The sequence below is a fragment of the Xenopus laevis genome, chromosome 6S (assembly GCF_017654675.1).
Source record: "Xenopus laevis strain J_2021 chromosome 6S, Xenopus_laevis_v10.1, whole genome shotgun sequence".
NCBI lineage: Eukaryota > Metazoa > Chordata > Amphibia > Anura > Pipidae > Xenopus > Xenopus laevis.
In genome coordinates this window covers 2,167,845-2,191,298 of record NC_054382.1, presented here as the reverse complement: position 1 = coordinate 2,191,298, position 23,454 = coordinate 2,167,845, and the positions used below count along the sequence as shown (strand labels likewise).

The window sequence follows — 23,454 nt, the reverse complement described above, 5'->3', positions numbered from 1 at the left end:
TAGCGGAAGTCTTGCTTCTTTGTATGAATAATGGCAGTTAATGTAAAGGTAAGTTTCGGTTTAATGTACTGGCAGGGAATAGCTTGTAGTTACAGGCAAATGATCTGACCACTTACCCAAATCAACTGCTGATCTTTCCATTGGGTTTGGACGATCTTCAGATTCCTGTTTTTCTTCCTTTACCTTTAAGGGCAATTTCTCAGGCTCAGTCACTTGGGCCCCTATGAGAAGGGCACAAAACAGGCTTGTGTAAAACTGGGACTCCTGACTCCATAGGCCAGCTATTCAAGCTGTATGGGGTACGACTGGTGGCGGCAAGTCAGCTCAAAGGGGTGTTTAAATATTCCAGAGGATGAGACTATTTTACATATAAAGCAGGGCTGAGATCAATATATTATTCTGCAATACACATTTATTTAAAAATAAAGCAAAAACTGCAATGTTACTGGCCTGTTAAATGTGAGGGGATAACTCTGTTTCCAAAATAGAATAAATCATCATAAAACAACAATTTTCAGACTTCAGAATCCAGGGGTCGGGGGGAGGGGGGTATTGAACTCCAGAAATGTAAAATGAGCTGTTCTATGATGATTATACAGTAAACACCTTGTTATCCCACATTTCATTGGTGACCCCTAACATAGAAATATAAGAAGGATTTCATAGAAGTCTCTTTAGCTCCAGGAATATGTGGGACAGGGATGCACCAAAGCTCAGCCAATCTAAAAGTAGGGGCTAGCGACCCCCAATCTCTCCCCCACAGAGCTTCATGCAGAGCTACACTAAGAGCAGCAATGGAACCCACGCTCACAATTAGCGATGCACCAAATCCACTATTTTAGATTCGGCTGAACCCCCGAATCCTTTTGTGAAAGATTCGGCCGTATACCGAACCCTAATTTGCATATGCAAATGAAGGATGGAAAGGGGAAAAAAATTTGACTTCCTTGTTTTGTGACAAAAAGTCACGCAATTTCCCTCGCCCCCCTGCAGAAGGATTCGGCCAAATTCCGAATCCTGCTGAAAAAGGCCGAATCCCGAACCGAATCCTGGATTCAGTGCATCCCTACTCAGAATATAAAATAAATTCATGTTGTACATAGGGCCGCCACCAGTATTTCACCAGCCTAACCAAGTAAAATATCCCTCTACCCTGCACTACTCACTAGTGTGTGGTCATTGCTCCGCCCCCAAATGCACCATTGTCCCGCCCCCTCACATACACTCCTCCTCCTAGTCCAGTATTCTAATAACAAAAGGTGGCAACCCTAGTAGTACAGGGAGGAGTTTATCCAATCAGGGAAACCAATGGGGCAGTTTGGGGGGTGAGTCACATGACATTTCCCACCCAGATAAATATCTACTCACGGGACACGTGTGACTCCATGTTGGAAATGGGCGGGGTCTCGGTCTGTGCGTAGATTGAAGGGTCTCTGATCCTCATTCACTGTATAAACAGAGATACAAACAGTATGAACCTTGCACAGGACCGACCAACCTACAGCTAATGCTCTCAGGCCACTGGTGTAACTATAGGGGAACAGGGGGGCCCAGACTCCAGGGTCTGCTCCCTCTATATCGCTAATGACTCCTCCCCCCCCTCTTACCAGCGATCAGAGAGAAATACGTAGACAGTGAGAAGGGGAGGTAGGAGGCGGAGAGTAGGTGGTTGGGAGGCGGGGAGAGGGCGGAGGGTAGGGAGTTCAGCGTGTTATACACAGGGTTACCAGATTGGTGGGTTTATAGCCAATTTGGCCTATTTTTAAAACTAATTGGCAGGTTTTGAAAGTCCAAACCCGCCAAGGGTTTTGGAAGTTGCTGCGGGTTTGGACTTTTAAAACCGCCCAATTTTTTAATGCAAATTGAAGCGTCATCACAGTTCGAGTGACGCTGTCTGGGCCCGTCCCACTGCCCCAGTGCTGGATTCATTGTTGTTGCTGCTGCAGGAAATCTGCTTGAATGCGAAATCCCACTAACACTAATTCCTCCTGGAACGGACAGTCTCTGTGAATGTGTTACCTGTATAATGTACCGGAAATAGAATTAGCGGTGTATGAATTGGGCTAGTTTTGGGCTACTTTTAAAATGGCTTTTGGCTACTTTTTGACTCGTTTTTGGCTGTCTTTGAAATTTAAATCTGGCATCCCTGGTTATACAGATAGCTAGAATCTCAGCTGCCATAAAGCAGGACAGGACTGCTGCTTACAATGGGGATCAGATAGGATCTGTGCAGCCACTGGGACAGAATGTTCTGTTATACAGATAGCTAGAATCTCAGCTGCCATAAAGCAGGACAGGACTGCTGCTTACAATGGGGATCAGATAGGATCTGTGCAGCCACTGGGACAGAATGTTCTGTTATACAGATAGCTAGAATCTCAGCTGCCATAAAGCAGGACAGGACTGCTGCTTACAATGGGGATCAGATAGAAAAACAGGTAAAGAATAAATCTGTTAGAATAAAATGAGCTCTTGTGGTTGCTAAGGCCGGTTAACAAAGCAACCAGATTTATATTTCAAATTGGAAAGAAGCAAACCCATGCAAGTCAAACACATTTATAAATTGAAAAAGAAACATGAGCAACAAAGTCGCTTATATGCCAGAGATTTGACTCAACTTCCCCTTGCTTCACATCCCTGCCCCCTAGTGATTGGGCTGCCCAACCCACGGGCAAAGAGGAAGTAACTGTGCCACGAGTGAGAAGCAACTACCTGTACTTTACTCAGTCTGACCAACTGCAAAGAAGACAATTTGCAACTGGTTTTCATTTTTTATTATTTGTGGTTTTTGATTTATTTCGTTTTTTTATTCAGCAGCTCTCCAGTTTGCAATTTCAGCCATCTGGTTGCTAGGGTCCAAATTCCCCTAGCAACCATGCACTGATTTGAATAAGTTTGTAGCTTTGCCCAATTTGGCCACCTATGTGCTGTGCCAGATGGGCTGCTGTGACCCGAGCAACCAGAAAGCTGCTGAGATTACAACCTATAGAGCTGCAGAACAAAACCCTAAATCGTTCATAAACCACAAAGAATCATAAAGACCAACTGCAAATTGTCTCACAATATCACTGTCTACATCAGGTCTACGACCCTTGTAAATTCAGATGAATCTTCACACTCAGCCAAACTGAATCTAAACCTTTAAAGGGCAAGTCAACCCCTACACTAAAAATTTTCCTATTAAAAGAAAACATCATTCGAAGCAGCGTTCTAACATACATTTGTTCAGAGCTTTTACAGTTATTTGTAAACACAACTGCTGTGGCGGTTCTTCATTATTTATTTTGTATATATATTTTTTTAATTATTTGCCTTTTTCTTTCGGACTCCTTCCAGATTTCAAATGGGGGGTCGCTGACCCCTTCTAAAAAACACTTTGTAAGGCTACACGTTTATAGTTATTGATACTTTTTATTCCTCATCTTTCTATTCAGGCCTCTCCTATTCATATTCCAGTCTCTTATTCAAATCAGTGCATGGTTGCTAGGGGAATGTGAACCCTAACAACCAGACTGCTGAAATTACAAACAGAAGAGCTGCTGAATAAAAAGCTAAATAACTCAAAAACCACAAATAATAAGTGAAAACCAATTGCAAATTGTCTCACAATATCCCTCTCTAGGTCATACTGAAAATTAACCCAAAGGTGGACAACCCCTGGTTGTTCGTTTTTAAACGTTGCAAAAGTCTCTGGCAGCAAAGACGGGTCTGTGAATCAGCTGCCTTGTATCGACAGTCTGAACCACCAGTGCAGAGAGAGTAGAAAGGGACAAACACTGCTTTCAATAGCGATACATATACAAATAAATTAAAAACCATATAAAAGTTGTAATGAATGTGTATTGCACAGTTGCTTACTGGAGGTGGGCCTAGGGATGGGTGAATTTGACCCATTTCGTTTCGCCAAAAATTCGCCGCCAGTGAAATGTCGCGGACGCCAATTAATTTTTTTTTTGTCATGCGGCAAAATATTTTTGACGCGCATTTTTTTTTTTTTTTTTGACACACAACGCCATACAAGTCTATTGCCGTTATTTCCGCGGAGAAACAAGGTGGCCATCCCTAGAGGTGGCCAGTGGAGGCGGCGTCCGGCTACTGCTAGCGAAGCAACGAGTCACTTCTCTGTCTGTGGCTACTACTAGCAAAGTCACTTCTCTGTAACCAACGCTAGAAACTTCCCAAAATAAGTCCACCTACCTCTGTCCATTTACCCAATGTATCTGACTAAATCCTGCTAAATCCCTGCGGCAGCGGCAGACACTAAACTGTCGACTTTCATCTGAACCGGGAGTGCAAAGCATCATGGGACATGGGCTTCTCTCGCGGGGTTTCCCTGCAGCAGTTAGAAGCAGCGGGAGAATGAGGAGGAGGATGAGGAGGAGGAGGAGGAGGAGGAGGAGGAGAAGGAGGAGGAGGAGGAGGAGGAGGAGGAGGAGAGGCAGAGCAGGACACATGTGGGTTTATTCCATCTGTCTGGAGTGTAAGAAATAGTGATTGGGTGAAACATACGACTCTCCAACTGCCAGAAATTGCCTTTTCCTGCATTTAATAAACGTTACCCGATATGTTTTAAAGTGGCACTGGCACAACATTAATTGATGTACAATAATAATATGGTGGGGAGACGAGGCAACCGATATTGACAAAGGGCTTGGGGATCGGTCGGCAGAAAATTTTAATTGGGCGCCTCGTAGGCACCTGAACATGGGCCATTGTTAGTGCTGAGTCGTCAGATACAGGTAGAATTCTATTGTTTCTATTTCCCACCATTCAGCTGTACACGGGGGTATTGAAACCAACGAGCTTTCCTGGAAAGATTATAATTGTAACGTCTGTGGCCACCAGAGACCAAAGGGTTTTTTGGGTGACATTGGTCGGCCGAGGGAAGGACACACTTCCCATGGGTGACAAATCTCCCCAACTGTCATCAAGCTTAACAACAGTCGGCAGTTGGGAAATGAATGGCTAAAGCTTAACCCTCCAAACACAGGGATCTTACAGAAAGGATCTGGTTACACAGCAAGCCCCGCCCTTTTTGGCAGCATTTAACCCTATATTCAGGCACGGTCCTTTTGTTTGCATTCCCTAACCTGCTCTCTCTAAAATTGAAATCAATGGTAAAATTAAAGGGGTGGTTTACCTTTAAATCAACTTTTAGTAAGTAGAATGGCTAATTCTAAGCAACTTTTTCTTCTTTATAATTTTTGAATTATTTCTCTTCTTCTTTTGACACTTCCCAGCTCCCAAATGGGGGTCACTGACCCCATCTAAAAACAAATGCTCTGTAAGGCAACACATTTAGGGGTCAAGGTGAATTTTTGAACTAAAAAAAAATTGGAATTTCAAGCTATATTTTGTGTACTTCGACTAGGGAATAGTCCAAATTCGATCCGAATTTGAAAAAAAAAAATGAGGATATTGAAATTTAGCATGTACTGTCTCTTTAAAAATTCAACTTCCACCATTCGCCATCAGTGATGGGCGAATTTGTCCCATTTCGCTTGGCTTGGCTGCAAAACAGCGACGGGACCGTCTCCAGCATCGGAAAAACTTTGACGACGGAGTCAGAACCGTCACCAGCAGCAAAATTATTTTGCCGCACAAATTAGCCGCAAATTCGCGCCGGGCGAATAAGTTCGCCCATCACTGTTTGCCATCTAACACCTGCTGAATTGCTGTTTTAACCTATGGGGGACCTCCTAGAACCGATTTGGAGTCAATTGGTGGACTTTTTTTTTTTTTTTTTTTTTTTAAATACTTCGAATCAAATTTGATTGAATGCGATATTACTTCAATTCATACGATTTCAATTCGGCCGAATACGGATCTATTCGGCCAAAAAAAAACTTCAACTTAATTTCGGTTGGTCTTTTTGAATTTGAATTTCGAGGTTTTTCAAATTCGACCCTTGATAAATATGCCCCTTGTTATTGCTACTTTTTATTACTCATCTTTCTATTCAGGCCTCTCCTATTCTTATTCCAATCTCTTATTCAAATCAATGCATGGTTGCTAGGGGAATTTGGACCCTAGCAACTAGATTGCTGAAATTGCAAACTGAAGAGCTGCTGAATAAAAACCTAAATATCTCAAAAACTACAAATAATAGATAATGAAAAGCAAAAGGCAAATTGCCTCAGTCTCTCTGCGTCAGTAAAAACCATCTGGACCCAATAAGGGACATTATGCTCTTAAAAGGCAACTATATGGGAAAAATACCAAAATCCCCACTTCTATATATCACACAATATAAATACACAGTAATCACATTGGCCATTATTGGGTGAATACTCATTTTTACACAATTCTAAAGGCTCTTTTAGATTGTAAGCTCTTTTGGGCAGGGCCCTCTTCACCTTTCTATTGGTTACTGGTGGCGATGCACTGAATACGCTATTTTCGATTCAGCCGATCCCCCGAATCCTTTGCGAAATATTCGCCCGAATACCAAACCAAATCCTAATTAGCATATCCAAATTAGGGGTGGGAAGGGGAAAACATTTTTTACTTCCTTGACAAAAAGTCACAGGTATGAGATCCGTTATCCAGAAACCCATTAACCAGAAAGTTCTGAGTTATGAAAAGGCTGTCTCCTATAGACTCCATTTTATCCATTTTTTTTAAAAATGATTTCCTTTTATGGAAATTAGAGAAAGATCTATTATCCAGACAACCCCAGGTCCAGAGCATTGTGGATAACAGGTCCCATACCTGTATAAATGCATAAAAAAGGCCTGTGTGTGAGAGCCAGTAATATCAAGTGACTTGGTCACACAAACAAAGTAATTGTAATTTCTGTTCTGTGCTCAATTCTTTAAACTAATCTGCATATGTAAATTATGGCTCATATTTGGTTCAGGTTTCGGCCAAAATAGTGGATTTGCTCAGACAGGTTTAAGTTTTCATATGAACCGACTAAGAAGATTCATTGTGGGAAAGTTCACTCTATGTACCTTTAGTCTCAACTTTATAGTTCGACAAGCTCAACTTTGTGCAATAAAACTTGTTTTATTTCTTCTTTATATATTGAATTACCAACTGTATAGAAGTGTTACTGTTGTTTGGGATCAGGGAGCATCACTCACTATCACACGTTATACACAACTGTCACACACCAACTCAATAGCAGTACCCCAGGGGTTCAGCAGTAAAAACAAACACATACAATAAAAGTAGGACAAAGCACGATGACGGGCTGTATCTCTATATGAATATAAATCACCTGAACAGCGGGTTATCCTACAGGTCCCATCCCAGCCCCCCAGTCTCCCCTCTCTATCAGTCCCTGCAGCAGGATTAACCCCCAGTCTCCCCTCTCTATCAGTCCCTGCAGCAGGATTAACCCCCAGTCTCCTCTCTCTATCAATCCCTGCAGCAGGATTAACCCCCAGTCTCCCCTCTCTATCAGTCCCTGCAGCAGGATTAACCCCCAGTCTCCCCTCTCTATCAATCCCTGCAGCAGGATTAACCCCCAGTCTCCCCTCTCTATCAGTCCCTGCAGCAGGATTAACCCCCAGTCTCCCCTCTCTATCAGTCCCTGCAGCAGGATTAACCCCCAGTCTCCCCTCTCTATCAGTCCCTGCAGCAGGATTAACCCCCAGTCTCCCCTCTCTATCAGTCCCTGCAGCAGGATTAAGCCCCAGTCTCCCCTCTCTATCAGTCCCTGCAGCAGGATTAAGCCCCAGTCTCCCCTCTCTATCAGTCCCTGCAGCAGGATTAACCCCCAGTCTCCCCTCTCTATCAGTCCCTGCAGCAGGATTAACCCCCAGTCTCCCCTCTCTATCAGTCCCTGCAGCAGGATTAACCCCCAGTCTCCCCTCTCTATCAGTCCCTGCAGCAGGATTAACCCCCAGTCTCCCCTCTCTATCAGTCCCTGCAGCAGGCAGGATTAACCCCCAGTCTCCCCTCTCTATCAGTCCCTGCAGCAGGATTAACCCCCAGTCTCCCCTCTCCATCAGTCCCTGCAGCAGGATTAACCCCCAGTCTCCCCTATCAGTCCCTGCAGCAGGATTAACCCCCAGTCTCCCCTCTCTATCAGTCCCTGCAGCAGGATTAACCCCCAGTCTCCCCTATCAGTCCCTGCAGCAGGATTAACCCCCAGTCTCCCCTCTCTATCAGTCCCTGCAGCAGGCAGGATTAACCCCCAGTCTCCCCTCTCTATCAGTCCCTGCAGCAGGATTAACCCCCAGTCTCCCCTCTCTATCAGTCCCTGCAGCAGGATTAACCCCCAGTCTCCCCTCTCTATCAGTCCCTGCAGCAGGATTAACCCCCAGTCTCCCCTCTCTATCAGTCCCTGCAGCAGGATTAACCCCCAGTGTCCCCTCTCTATCAGTCCCTGCAGCAGGATTAACCCCCAGTCTCCCCTCTCTATCAGTCCCTGCAGCAGGATTAACCCCCAGTCTCCCCTCTCTATCAGTCCCTGCAGCAGGATTAACCCCCAGTCTCCCCTCTCTATCAGTCCCTGCAGCAGGATTAACCCCCAGTCTCCCCTCTCTATTAGTCCCTGCAGCAGGATTAACCCCAAGTCTCCCCTCTCTATCAGTCCCTGCAGCAGGATTAACCCCCAGTCTCCCCTCTCTATCAGTCCCTGCAGCAGGATTAACCCCAGTCTCCCCTCTCTATCTGTCCCTGCAGCAGGATTAACCCCCAGTCTCCCCTCTCTATCAGTCCCTGCAGCAGGATTAACCCCCAGTCTCCCCTCTCTATCAGTCCCTGCAGCAGGATTAACCCCCAGTCTCCCCTCTCTATCAGTCCCTGCAGCAGGATTAACCCCAGTCTCCCCTCTCTATCAGTCCCTGCAGCAGGATTAACCCCCAGTCTCCCCTCTCTATCAGTCCCTGCAGCAGGATTAAGCCCCAGTCTCCCCTCTCTATCAGTCCCTGCAGCAGGATTAAGCCCCAGTCTCCCCTCTCTATCAGTCCCTGCAGCAGGATTAACCCCCAGTCTCCCCTCTCTATCAGTCCCTGCAGCAGGATTAACCCCCAGTCTCCCCTCTCTATCAGTCCCTGCAGCAGGATTAAGCCCCAGTCCCACAGACAGTACAGGAGGAGGAGGAGGGAAAATGACTTACCCAGTAGATGAGGCTGGAGATGTGAGTACAGGGGATGGGAATGTCAGGGACACAGTAGAAGGGAGTTACAGGGAGCAGCAGGGGACAATTCCCAGTCTGTTCCTCAGTGAGTCCCTCACATCTCGGCTCTATCCGGCCAGTGTATGGGAGGAGGAACTGACATATTTCCTAAGAGGAGGGACCTATCAGCTCCACCTCCCATGGCACAGCCCAGTGTGACCCAATTAGATAAATGTACAACCTGTCGCCCATAGAAGGTGCGCCTCCATTTTGCTGGTGGTTAACTCTTTCAGTATGTAAGGCTCATGTGCTCGTATCATGGCAGGGGTCGTGTCTGGTAGAATCACAGGTCTCTCTATATACAGGAAAGTAATTCACTTCATACTTGTGTATAACTGAGCAGACACCCTGCCCCACAACAAACATCAGGGATCACCTGAGAGGAGAGAAGGGAAATTCATACACGATGCATCATGGGAGCCATGTTTGTTTAGGGCCACGCAGTGCATCATGGGAGCAGCTGTTGCTAAGCACAAGGGTTCAGTCTGCACCAATGAACTATAGTCATTAATCCTGTGTGTTGTGACTGAGCTCTGGCTCTTACATAGGAGTGAGGAGGAATGTCTTGTACACGTTAATTACATGTAATTCATTATTAGGGGTCACCTATAAACTACATGTTACTCTGTTATACAATGGCGAGATCTACACAACTTTTCAATTGGACATTTTTCTCTTCTAGTTTTTTAATTATTTGCTGTCTCCCTCTGACTCTTTCCAGCTTTCAAATGGGGGTCACTGACCCCATATTGAATAGTTATTGTCACTTGATATATTCCTCATCTTTCTATTCAGGCCTCTCCTATTCATAATCCAGTCTCACCTCCCAACTGTCCCTTTTTCGGAGGGACAGTCCCTCTTTTGACAGCTCAACCCGCAGTCCCTCATTTGTACTGGAAAGTCCCTCTTTTCTCTGCACTGAACAGCCAGAAAAAGAAACAAAGTTTCTCACTTAATTGGCTTTTAGCAGAGAGCACAGAACAGCCACAGGTGCCAATAAGGGACTTTTTGAGACACAATAAAACATTTTAGATAAGGAGAATTGTTTTAAAACTTTCATTACCTGACAAATTTTGTAAAATGAACATGGTAATTAGGGGGTGTGGTCACGGAAAGGGGCGTGGTCAAACAGTTCGCTGTTCTTCGTGCGAAAACATTTTTTTACTTCCAAAATGTTGGGAGGTATGTTCTAATCAATGTTTGGTTACTAAGGGGATTTGCACCCTAGCAACCAGATGGCTGAAATTGCAAATTGGAGAGCTGCTGAATAAAAAGCTAAATAACTCTATAACCACAAATAATAAAACATGAACCCCAATTGCAAATTCATCATACTAACAGTTAATTTAAAGGTGAACAACCCCTTTAACAGTGGGAACCTAGATATTACCCTGTCACTAGATGTAGTCCCACCATTCAGAAGGTCAGTTAGGGGGAGATTTGGGGTGAGTGTTTATTTGTACCCTGGGTACCCCTGGAACTATAGCAGGGTGACACCCCAATGTTTCTATATATCTGTAACCTTGTTATGAGCTAAGGGGGCCCAGTCTGAAGGTCAGTTAGGGGGAGATTTGGGGTGAGTGTTTATTTGTACCCTGGGTACCCCTGGAACTATAGCAGGGTGACACCCCAATGTTTCTATATATCTGTAACCTTGTTATGAGCTAAGGGGCCCAGTCTGAAGGTCAGTTAGGGGGAGATTTGGGGTGAGTGCTTATTTGTACCCTGGGTACCCCTGGAACTATAGCAGGGTGACACCCCAATGTTTCTATATATCTGTAACCTTGTTATGAGCTAAGGGGGCCCAGTCTGAAGGTCAGTTAGGGGGAGATTTGGGGTGAGTGTTTATCTGTGTCCTGGGTACCCCTGGAACTATAGCAGGGTGACTGTTACCCCAATGTTTCTGTATATCTGTAACCTTGTTATGAGCTAAGGGGGCCAGTCTAAAGGTCAGTTAGGGGGAGATTTGGGGTGAGTGATTATTTGTACCTTGGGTACCCCTGGAACTATAGCAGGGTGACTGTTACCCCAATGTTTCTATATATCTGTAACCTTGTTATGAGCTAAGGGGGCACAGTCTGAAGGTCAGTTAGGGGGAGATTTGGTGTGAGAGCTTATTTGTACCCTGGGTACCCCTGGAACTATAGCAGGGTGACTGTTACCCCAATGTTTCTATATATCTGTGACCTTGTTATGAGCTAAGGGGGCCCAGTCTGAAGGTCAGTTAGGGGGAGATTTGGGGTGAGTGCTTATTTGTACCCTGGGTACCCCTGGAACTATAGCAGGGTGACTGTTACCCCAATGTTTCTATATATCTGTAACCTTGTTATGAGCTAAGGGGGCCCAGTCTGAAGGTCAGTTAGGGGGAGATTTGAAACAATTAGACTTTCTCACATATTTCCTAAACAGAAGAACATCTCTTAACACCTCTTTTTAACTTTTATTATTTATTTTTTTTGGCAACTTTAGTAGCTCTGTGTTATCATAAAACTTTTAAATTGTGTAATTCCACCATGTGAGGTTTGGTTTTATGTTAGACTGGTTATTTCATATTACTTTATGGGGTTATTTTTGGCTCATTATACTAATATAATATAGTTACCGTGCTTATATTTATAAAATTCTTATATATTTTTGTATTATAAGCTGCATGACTTATGTATTTATGTCATCTTATCGTGCTCAATATGATCTGTTAAACCGTAAATATTTTATGCTTTGGAAAACCCAATAAAAATGATGAAAACAACTTCCTTGACTACTTGCTGGTCAGACTGGTGGGAAACTGACCAGCAGGTGGCGCTGTTGTAACAACATTCATTCATATTAACAGTACATGTATCCCTTAATATCTTGGAATTAAACATAAATATTTAATGTACATTGCAAAAGTGCTTAGAATAGCCCCCCATTCACTTATTTTAAAGGTTTACTTATCCTTTAAAATCATTCAATATCACGAAAGTTGCATAGAATTGTTTCTTTTATTTGAATGGTTCCCCTTTAACAGACGTTTATATCAAGGTGAATAAATATTCCCCATAGTACTGAGAGCATTGCAGGAGACTCATTCGTGGCACCTGTATATCCTGAAAGACACTTGGTAGCCCAGAGTCTAAACTATAAAGGATCCCCCTAGACTCCTTGTACCTACTGACTTTTATTCTGCCCTCAAACTCGGCCCAGTCTTACCGTGAGCCCCAACGGCTCTATATGATTGGCTGTGCTGTGACCCAACCACAGATTTAGGAGATTGAAGAATCTACCAGGGAGAAGTCCCAAGCTCTGGTGACCTAAGTGATGTGCATTGTCTGATGTTTCTGGAGGCTATGCTTTGCAGAGAAGGGTTTGCCACATTGTGCACATGAGAAGGGTTTCTCCCCTCTGTGAGTCAGCTGGTGTCTCTGCAGACTGTTCTTATGAGAAAAGTTTTTCCCACACTCCGCGCAGGTGAACGGTTTCTCCCCTTTGTGAGTCATATAATGCCTCCGAAGGTTGTTCTTGTGAGAAAAACTTCTCCCGCATTCTGTGCAGGCATATGGTTTCTCCCCAGTGTGTATCACCTCGTGTGTCATCAGGTTGAGCTTGCGAGAGAAGTTTTTCCCACACTCTTTGCACGTGAAGGGTTTCTCCCCTCTGTGAATCATCTCGTGCCTCAGAAGATTGTTCTTGTGACAAAAGCTCTTCCTGCATTCCTTACAGGTGAATGGTTTCTCCCCGGTGTGAGTCTTCTGGTGGCTGTGCAGGTTGTTCTTATGGGAAAAGCTCAGGCCACATTCTGCGCATGAGAAGGGCTTCTCCCCTTTGTGAATAGCATCGTGTATTAATAAGCTGGTCTTGTGAGAGAAGCTTTTCCCACATTCTTTACAGGTAAAGGGTTTCTCTCCTGTGTGGATTTTTAGGTGGCTCTGCAGGTAACTCTTGTGAGGAAAACTTTTGCCACATTCAGTGCATAGGAAGGGTTTCTCTCCTTTGTGGATCATCTCATGTATCATAAGACTGTTCTTATGGGAGAAGCTCTTCACGCATTCAGTGCAGGCAAATGGTTTCTCCCCGGTGTGAATCCTGTGGTGATTTAACAGCACCCTCTTCTGGGAGAAGCTTTTCCCACATTCCGTGCAGGTGAATGGTTTTTCCTTTTGGCAACTCTCCAGGAGGTTATTCTTGCTAGGAAATGGTTTCTCTCCTGTGTTGGCCCGTTGGTACTCAGTACTGATGGCTTTCTCATCCTCTGTACTCATTGGCGGCCTATTGGCTGTGGCCTTTTCATTTTGCCCATTAGAATGAATCTTCCTTTTACAGGAGCGGAAGTGGCGGAGGAGATGGCTCTGAGCGGAGAAGCTTTTCTCACATTTACAGCAGATAAAACCCGATTTTTTGGCTCTAGTAGTGCAGCCGGGCAGCAGATGACTGTCTCTGTGTAATGTACTCGAGGGGTTAATGCAACCAGACGCCTCTGATGGGGATCTGGAGAATCCCAATCTCTTCTCACCGTTTGAGCAAAAATCTAACAACAGTAAAGAAAATAGATGAAATTTAATTTGCAATCTGGCCCTGGGTATCAATATATGTGGCCATATAATTCTAAATAACCCTATAGGCTGATCAGAGTTTGTGGCGGAGACCACTGACCAATCAGGAGCAGGAAGAAGGCTGCACTCCTACACTCTGCCCTTCTACATACACATCATTGGGGTCAGGCTCTGGGCTGATAGACCAGGTGACCCAGAAACTGCCTAGTGGAATAAAGGATAAGTAAACATTTAAAATAAGTGAAAATATAAAATGGATGGGGGGGCTATTCTAAGCACTTTTGTAATGTACATTCATTATTTATTTATTTTTAATTCCAAGATATTAAGGGATACATGTACTGTTAATATGTTAATCTTTACAGCAGCGCACTCGGGACGTCCATAGAAAACCGCCAGATCCAATATTCAGGTTAGAAAGTTATATATTTTACTTTTACGTCTGACATACAAACACGTGTCTGAGGTCTGACGCGTTTCGTGTCTACGCGCTTCCTCAGAGACCTCATCCCACATTGTCATGCACGGGGTTTAAACCCCAATTGCCCTCCCATAAAATTAGCATATCAATTATAAATTTAATTTATACACGATTATTTAAGACCAATTCCATATCAGGCAATAATTCATACCAGAATAGTTCGTACAATCATATATCTTTATGAATCCATTATATCCCAATTAATATTTATTTAAGAGGTTAAAAATCCTATAAACAAATCCGTATCTGTTTTAAACCAGGAAACATCGTGTCTAGTTTTACATACTCAATATCTAACCAATTAATTCTTTCTTATAGTTCCTGGTAGAAACTAAACAATATTGTTAAAAAAAAACCTTTATTAGTTAAAGATATATGGATTGGTGGTTTATCTATTTGATATTTTAATAATTAATATAAAAACAGCCGCTGACGTTGAATACTGAGTGTAACCCTTGAGGTTGTCTAGTAGATCATTTATAAATCCATCTAACTTCAGCTCTTAGTAGTTTCACCTGTAGATCTCCTCCCCTGGGGTCCAAGGTTACTCGCTCTATATCCTGCGCAACTAATCATCTCACGTCTCCATCGCTACATTCTTTAAAGTGACATGATACTGGCGAGGACATCAGCTGCTGTTTTTATATTAATTAGGGATGCACTGAATCCAGGATTCGGTTCGGGATTCGGCCAGGATTCTGCCTTTTTCAGCAGGATTCGGATTCGGCCGAATCCTTCTGCCTGGCCGAACCGAATCCGAACCCTAATTTGCATATGCAAATTAGGGGCGGGAGGGAAATCACGTGACTTTTTGTCAGAAAACGAGGAAGTAAAAAAGGTTTTCCCCTTCCCACCCCTAATTTGCATATGCAAATTAAGGTTCGGATTCGGTTCGGTATTCGGCCGTATCTTTCACAAAGGATTCGGGGGTTCGGCCGAATCCAAAATAGTGGATTCGGTGCATCCCTAATATTAATTCTTAAAATTAGGGATGCACCAAATCCAGGGTTCGGTTCGGGATTCAGCCAGGATTCAGCCTTTTTCAGCAGGATTCGGATTCGGCCGAATACTTCTGCGCGGCCGAACCAAATCTGAATCCTAATTTGCATATGCAAATTAGGGTGGGGAGGGAAATCGCGTGACTTTTTGTTCCAAAACAAGGAAGTAAAATATGTTTCCCCATTCCCAATTTGCATATGCAAATTAGGGTTTGATTCGGTTTGATTCGGTTCGGTGTTCGGCCGAATCCAAAATAGTGGATTCGGTGCATCCCTAATTAAAATATGAAATAGATAAACCACCAATCCATATATCTTTAACTAATAAAGGTTTTTTTTCAACAAGTATGATTTAGCAATATTGTTTAGTTTTCTACCAGGAACTGTAAGAAAGAATCAATTGGTTAGATATTGAGTATGTAAAACTAGATACAATGTTTCCTGGTTGAAAACAGACACGGATTTGTTTATAGGAGTTTTAACCTCTTAAACAAATATTAATTGGGATAAAATGAATTGTATGTACTATTCTGGTACGAATTATTGCCTGATATGGAATTGGTCTTATATCATCGTGTGTAAATTAATTTTTTAATTGATATGCTAATTTTATTAATTGGGGTTTAAACCCCGTGCATGACAATGTGGGATGAGGTCTCTGAGGAAGTGCGTAGACACGAAACGCGTCAGACCTCAGACACGTGTTTGTATGTCAGACGTAAAAATAAAATATATAACTTTTTAACCTGAATCTTGGATCTGCCCGTTTTCTATGGAGGTTCCGGAGTGCGCGGCTGTAAAGATTGGTTATTGAAAATACCGTTCCCTCTTGGCGGTGGACTCTGGGCGGCTGCACCCGGGTCAAGGCACCGATCCGGTAAGCGATAAAAATAATTTATTGTGCGTTACTTAATTTACTGCTCCAGATTTTAAGCGAAGGATTTGGGGCGTTGTGCACGCGAACCAACAGACATAACCAGTGAGCAGCTAAAGGGACATGTTCTTTATCCTCCCGGTGACAGTAATTGCTGAGTTATTTAAATATAACCCCAACAATAGAAATACTGTTGGGTGTGAGGAGAAAGAAAGAGGCTGATGTTCTTCTGCTTAGGAATAAAATTAGAAACCTTTCTCAAATCTTTCCTAAGCAGAAGAACATCAGCCTCTTTCTTTCTCCTGACAACTTCCTTGACTACTTGCTGGTCAGACTGGTGGGAAACTGACCAGCAGGTGGCGCTGTTGTAACACAATTCATTCATATTAACACTACATGTATCCCTTAATATCTTGGGATTAAAAATCAATAATTAATGTAAATTACAAAAGTGCTTAGAATAGCCCCTCATCTATTTTACATTCACTTGTTTTAAAGGTCTACTTATCTTTTAACCAATAAATAAAGCTTACCCTGGAGAACCTTAAAACAATTATCTTGTTTTTATTTCAATTCACACAACATGTTTCGAGTCCAAGGACTCTTCATCAAACTCTTCATCAAGCACCTGATGAAGAGTCCTTGGACTCGAAACATGTTGTGTGAATTGAAATAAAAACAAGATAATTGTTTTAAGGTTCTCCAGGGTAAGCTTTATTTATTGATCTTTGAGATTCTATGACTGGACGGAGTCATATACCCTGTTTGAGAGCTAATACGTATTTATACAACGTTGCAAGGATATCACCTAAAGCATTGTGATTCATTTATCTTTTAACCAACTGTACACCAGCCAGTTAATACAGCCAAGTGTAGGGCCAGTTTCATTTGCTCCCCTCTATGATTTAGAATGAAAGTGTATCAAATGTAACTGTGAGACCCCCCAATCAACCCAAACATGACTCCTGTCTACTTACCCCCATCAGTAAGATTCTCACTTCCATCATCAGGGTCAGATTCTTCCTTTATCTTTACCTGCAGTATTTCCAGTTCCTCCTCTTGGGAATCTGAAATATTCACATGGGACATTAAATCAGCAGAATTTGAAATGCCCTTGTTAAAGGAGACATGTAGGGGGTTATTTATCAAAGGCCAAATTTTTCAGATTTTTGTATAAAAAAGGTCCAACCAAACTAAAATCCACGATTTGATTTTTTTTTTTTTATTATTAAAAAAGCTTGATTTAATCGGTTCAGGTAAAAATTCAATAAAACCAACCGAAAACCCGAACTGTACCTTTTTCCCGAAAAGCCTGAATTTTTCAAGAATTTTTCCTACTCAATAGACACAAACCAAAGTGCATATATGGGGTGTTTCATAAAGGAAGCCATACTTATTTTTAGCCCAAATTTATATCAGGCAAAAACTTAGTTCAGCTGATGACTGTTCTAGTTGGTGCTAATTGTATGTACAGATTTGTGCCCCACTTCATTTCCAAAAGTATCTGGAAATATGGCTAAATACCCCCGTATTTAGGTCAGCTGGTTAATGATAACAAAAAAAAAGCTGAGATTCTGAACTCATATTTTTCGTCTGTCTACACAAATGAGGAGCCAGTTAATGAAGGTTTCCTTCCTAATAGTCCCAATTCTAGTAATACAGCCATATGAAAAAGTTTGGGAACCCCTCTCAGCCTGCATAATAATTTACTCCACTTTCAACAAAAAAGATAACAATGTTATGTCGCTCATTACCCAGGAACATTTGAGTACTGGGGTGTTTTCTGAACAAAGATTTTTAGTGAAGCAGTATTCAGTTCTATGAAATTAAATCAAATGTGAAAAACTGGCTGTGCAAAAATGTGGGTACCCTTGTAATTTTGCTAATTTGAATGCATGTAACTGCTCAATACTGATTACTGGCAACACCAAATTGGTTGGATTAGCTCACTAAGCCTTGAACTTCATAGGCAGGTGTGTCCAGTCACTAGAAAATGTATTTAAGGTGACCAATTGCAAGTTGTGCTTCTGTTTGACTCTCCTCTGAAGAGTGACAGCATGGGATCCTCATAGCAACTCTCAAAAAATCTGAAAACAAAGATTGTTCAGTATCAGGGTTTAGGGCAGGGGTGTCCAAACTACGGCCCGCGGGCCAAATGCGGCCCGCGATCCAATTTTAATTGGCCCGCAGCAAAAAGCAGAAGAGGAGCCGAAGTCACAGCAGCACGTCGCAGTGATTTTTTAAACATTCTGTCACTCCCCCTCCCTCCCAGAAACCAGGCATGAAAAAAAGCTACACTGCTAAAAAAAAACCCGTTCTATCCTCTGGCTCAACTCCCCCTTCAATAGTTTTACAACTACGGTCTCCGTTACATACCAGCTGCCGGCTCCCCCCTCCCTGCCAGAAACTAAAGGTGGACTCCGACTGTGACTTACATTTCCTGCTGCCGCACATTCATTTCTATGGGATCACTGAGAGACGCGAGTGTTGAATGTGCTGCAGCTTGATCCTGCTTATCAGCGATCACATGTGGCAGGAGGGAAGTAAGTCACAGTCGGAGTCCACCTTTAGTTTCTGGCAGGGAGGGGGAGCTCCAGAGGGAGTGCTTGTGTGCAAAGGAGGAGACAGAGTTTTAAGCTTTTTTTTCATGCCTGTTTCTGAGAGGGAGGGGGAGTTACAGGTGAGTGTCTAACTGAGAAAGAATAAACAATTGAAATAAAAGTTATTATAGACTACAGAGGCTGGATGTGGGGGTGGGTAAGGGCTGTCTATGGGGACAGAAGAAGATCAGTGCAGTAGGGCACTAACATACCATAATGGCTTCACATTTAATTTTGCCTGGATCCAGCAGCTTCATGAATATATACTTAATGGTTCGAATCAAACAATGTCAGGCTGATTGGTCGGCCCCCACACATTTTCATCTCACCAAATCTGGCCCCCGTTGTAAAAAGTTTGGACACCCCTGGTTTAGGGGAAGGCTACAAAAAGCATCTCAGAGGTTTATTAAACTGTCAGTTCCAACTGTAAGGGATGTAATGAGGAAATGGAAGGCCACAGGCACAGTTGCTGTAAAACCCAGGTCTGACAGGCCAAGAAAAATACAGGAGCGACATATGCGGAGGATTGTGAGAATGTTCCAGACAAGCCAAAGATCATCTCCAAAGACCTGCAAGAAGATCTTGCTGCAGATGCAGGTGTATCTGTACATCGTTCTACAATTCAGCACAATTTGCACAAAGAACATGTGTATGGCAGGGGGATGAGAAGCCCTTTCTGCACTCACACAAACACACTCGCTTGTTCTATGGAAAAGATCATTTACACAAGACACAGGCATTTGGGAACAAAGAGCTTTGGACTGAGGAGACACAAATTGACTTATTTGCTCATAACAAAAAGCGCTTTACATGGCGGAAGAAGAACACGGCATTCCAAGAAAAACACCTGCTACCGACTGTCACATTTGGTGGAGGTCCCATCATGCTGTGGGGCTGTGGGGCTAGTTCAGGGGCTGTGTGGCTAGTTCAGGGGCTGTGTGGCTAGTTCAGGGGCTGTGTGGCTAGTTCAGGGGCTGTGTGGCTAGTTCAGGGGCTGTGTGACTAGTTCAGGGACAACTGGGGCCCTTGTTAAAGTCCAGGGTCGGATGAATGAATGAAGGGGTTGGACTTGATGGACTTTGTCTTTTTTCAACCCCATTTAACTATGTAACTAAGTAACTATGTATCACACAATGTCAATTCACTTGGTCTTTGCCTGATGCAGTTGGCACCCAAGTTTTACATTATTTGTAACACCCCAATCCCTGGCTACTTACCCTCTTCAATAAGTGCATCTTCCACACTCCCAATTAGGTTCAGATATTCATGATAGTCTGGTTCTTCCTCCTTTATCTTTATCTGTAATATTTGTGGTTGTGGCTCTGGGGAAGCTGGGAGTAAGGAAGAGACAGGGGTGAGTAAAGCTGGGAGTAAGGAAGAGACAGGGGTGAGTAAAGCTGGGAGTAAGGAAGAGACAGGGGTGAGTAAAGCTGGGAGTAAGGAAGAGACAGGGGTGAGTAAAGCTGGGAGTAAGGAAGAGACAGGGGTGAGTAAAGCTGGGAGTAAGGAAGAGACAGGGGTGAGTAAAGCTGGGAGTAAAGAAGAGACAGGGGTGAGTAAAGCTGGGAGTAAGGAAGAGACAGGGGTGAGTAAAGCTGGGAGTAAGGAAGAGACAGGGGTGAGTAAAGCTGGGAGTAAGGAAGAGACAGGGGTGAGTAAAGCTGGGAGTAAGGAAGTGACAGGGGTGAGTAAAGCTGGGAGTAAGGAAGAGACAGGGGTGAGTAAAGCTGGGAGTAAGGAAGAGACAGGGGTGAGTAAAGCTGGGAGTAAGGAAGAGACAGGGGTGAGTAAAGCTGGGAGTAAGGAAGAGACAGGGGTGAGTAAAGCTGGGAGTTAGGAAGAGACAGGGGTGAGTAAAGCTGGGAGTAAGGAAGAGACAGGGGTGAGTAAAGCTGGGAGTAAGGAAGAGAAAGGAGTGAGTAAAACTGGGAGTAAGGAAGAGACAGGGGTGAGTAAAGCTGGGAGTAAGGAAGAGACAGGGGTGAGTAAAGCTGGGAGTAAGGAGAGACAGGGGTGAGTAAAGCTGGGAGTAAGGAAGAGACAGGGGTGAGTAAAGCTGGGAGTAAGGAAGAGACAGGGGTGAGTAAAGCTGGGAGTAAGGAAGAGACAGGGTGAGTAAAGCTGGGAGTAAGGAAGAGACAGGGGTGAGTAAAGCTGGGAGTAAGGAAGAGACAGGGGTGAGTAAAGCTGGGAGTAAGGAAGAGACAGGGGTGAGTAAAAGCTGGGAGTAAGGAAGAGCCTTGGTATCTTATTAATAGAGAAACGTTACTCACCGGCCCCAGGAACGGGATCCATTTCCCTCTTTATTGTGTCCAGAGGATCCTCAGTGTCCGGCTCTTCATTCTCCCATTTCCCCTCTAACCTCCTTGTTTCCATCTCTGGAGAACCTGACAGCAAGGAACACAAACCCACCATATAAAGCTGCCTGTGGGGATCCCCCCTCTCATATCACTACAATAAATACATGTTGTACTGGGACCAGTTTATCCCCCAGTCCCACAGTCTCCCCTCTCTATCAGTCCCTGCAGCAGGATTAACCCCCAGTCTCCCCTCTCTATCAGTCCCTGCAGCAGGATTAACCCCCAGTCTCCCCTCTCTATCAGTCCCTGCAGCAGGATTAACCCCAGTCTCCCCTCTCTATCAGTCCCTGCAGCAGGATTAACCCCCAGTCTCCCCTCTCTATCAGTCCCTGCAGCAGGATTAACCCCCAGTCTCCCCTCTCTATCAGTCCCTGCAGCAGGATTAACCCCCCCCAGTCTCCCCTCTCTATCAGTCCCTGCAGCAGGATTAACCCCCAGTCTCCCCTCTCTATCAGTCCCTGCAGCAGGATTAACCCCCAGTCTCCCCTCTCTATCAGTCCCTGCAGCAGGATTAACCCCCAGTCTCCCCTCTCTATCAGTCCCTGCAGCAGGATTAACCCCCAGTCTCCCCTCTCTATCAGTCCCTGCAGCAGGATTAAGCCCCAGTCCCACAGACAGTACAGGAGGAGGAGGAGGAGGAGGGAAAATGACTTACCCAGTAGATGAGGCTGGAGATGTGAGTACAGGGGATGGGAATGTCAGGGACACAGTAGAAGGGAGTTACAGGGAGTTACAGGGGACAATTCCCAGTCTGGTCCTTAGCGACGTCCCTTCTTATATCTCTTTCTATCTGGGCTGTATATGGGGTGGGATGCACTGGGGTCTTTAGCTCAGCCCTAAGGGGAGGTTCCTCCAATAATATAAGGAATCTTGGGTCCCTCCCACATATTCAGAACCAATAAAATGAGCACTAACTTTACAGAACTGTCACTGTAAAGTAAGGGTTGCCGCCATCTTATTGGTTGTCAGCTATAACAATATTATAAAATGAAACAGTTGCAACGAAGGAGCTTAAGGTTTGGAGGGGCTCATGGGTGTGGGGGAATTGATTGAAGCTGTTTGTACAACTCTGTGATCTTACTTATCTGCAGCTGTAACAGGAGAGACATGGTGAGAAAGAAAGAAATCACTGGTGAACTCAGCAACACAAAAAGACCTGGACGTCCACGGAAGACAACAGTGGTGGATGATCTCAGAATCATTTCCATGGTGAAGAGAAACCACTTCACAAGAGACAAACAAGTGAAGAACAGTCTCCAGGAGGTAGAGTCTCCATATCCAAGTCTACCATAAAGAGAAGACTGTATGAAGTAAATACAGAGGGGGCACTGCAAGGTACAAGCCACTCATAAGCATCAACAATACAAAGGCTACATTGGACTTTGCTAAAAAAAATTCTAAAAAAGCCGCACAGTTGTGGAAAACCATTGTTTGGACAGATGAAACCAAGATGAAGCTCTAGCAGAATGATGGCAAGAGTAAATAAGTCTGGAGAAGGCTTGGGAAGAGCTGATCATCCAAAGCATAGCACAGTTGTGTATAAAACATTTGGGGGGCAGTGTGATGGCTTGGGGTGCATGGCTGCCAGTGGGACACTAGTGTTTATCCATCATGTGACACAGAAGCACAAGAATGAATTGTGAGCTCTTCAGAGACACTGTCTGCTCCAGCTAAATGCACTCACATTGATTGGGAGGCGTCTCATAATGAGCCAAAACATAGAGCCAAAGCAACCCAGGAGTTTATTAAAGCAAAGAAGTGGAATATTGAGCTGATGTGAAGCCAATTGAGCTGCATTTCACTTGTTGAAGACTAAACGTGGGACAGAAAGGCCACAAACAAAGAGCAAGTGAAAGAAGCGGCTGCAGTAAAGGCCTGGCAGAGCATTAAACAGGAGCAAACCCACAATCTGCTGATGTCCATGAGTTCAACACTTCAGCCTGTCATTGCACCAAAGGATTTTCCACCAACTATTAGACATGAACATTTCATTTGCACTTTTTTAATTTGTCCAATTACTTTTGAGCCCCTGAAATGAAGGGATTGTGTTAAAAAAAGGCTTTAGTTTGTCACATTTTTATACAATCATTTTGTTCCACCCACTGAATTAAAGCTGAAAGTCTGTAGTTCAACTGCATCTGAGTTGTTTCAATTAAAACTCATTTTTCATTGAGTGTGAGCTCTCTGCTATGTGTCCATTGACACAAGGGTGAATGTGACATTTAATAGAAAGTGGTGACTGAACTGAACCCCAGGAATACCCGATATAACTGTATTTATACTGACAGATAAGGGGAAACTAGACACTTTCAGCAGGAATCCTCAATGAAGGAATATGTGCCCACCAATCACATGGCGACACCCCTCTCTCTCACTGACAGCTTTAGGGTATTCTCAGAGTCCATCTCATTGGTCATCATTGTGTGAACTCTACCCAATCTCATCAGCAGCATTGTGAGGGAAGTCATGCTCCACCCAC

At 43.9% G+C, this 23,454-nt stretch overlaps 1 protein-coding gene across 1 annotated transcript in view; it reads right to left on the bottom strand.

Annotated features, from left to right (window-relative positions):
* Positions 1–21,043, bottom strand: part of LOC108695540 (zinc finger protein 135) — a 30,797-nt gene extending 9,754 nt beyond the window's left edge. Inside the window, exons 1-6 of the mRNA XM_041568286.1 lie at positions 20,889–21,043; positions 19,833–19,946; positions 16,993–17,082; positions 12,427–13,637; positions 1,369–1,444; positions 117–221 (exon numbers count right to left, since the gene is read on the bottom strand). Of these exons, the coding sequence (XP_041424220.1) occupies positions 117–221; positions 1,369–1,444; positions 12,427–13,637; positions 16,993–17,082; positions 19,833–19,946; positions 20,889–21,030 (1,738 nt within the window). The 5' untranslated portion in view covers positions 21,031–21,043. The remainder of the gene's footprint in view (positions 1–116; positions 222–1,368; positions 1,445–12,426; positions 13,638–16,992; positions 17,083–19,832; positions 19,947–20,888) is intronic.
* Between the last annotated feature and the right edge of the window lie 2,411 nt (positions 21,044–23,454).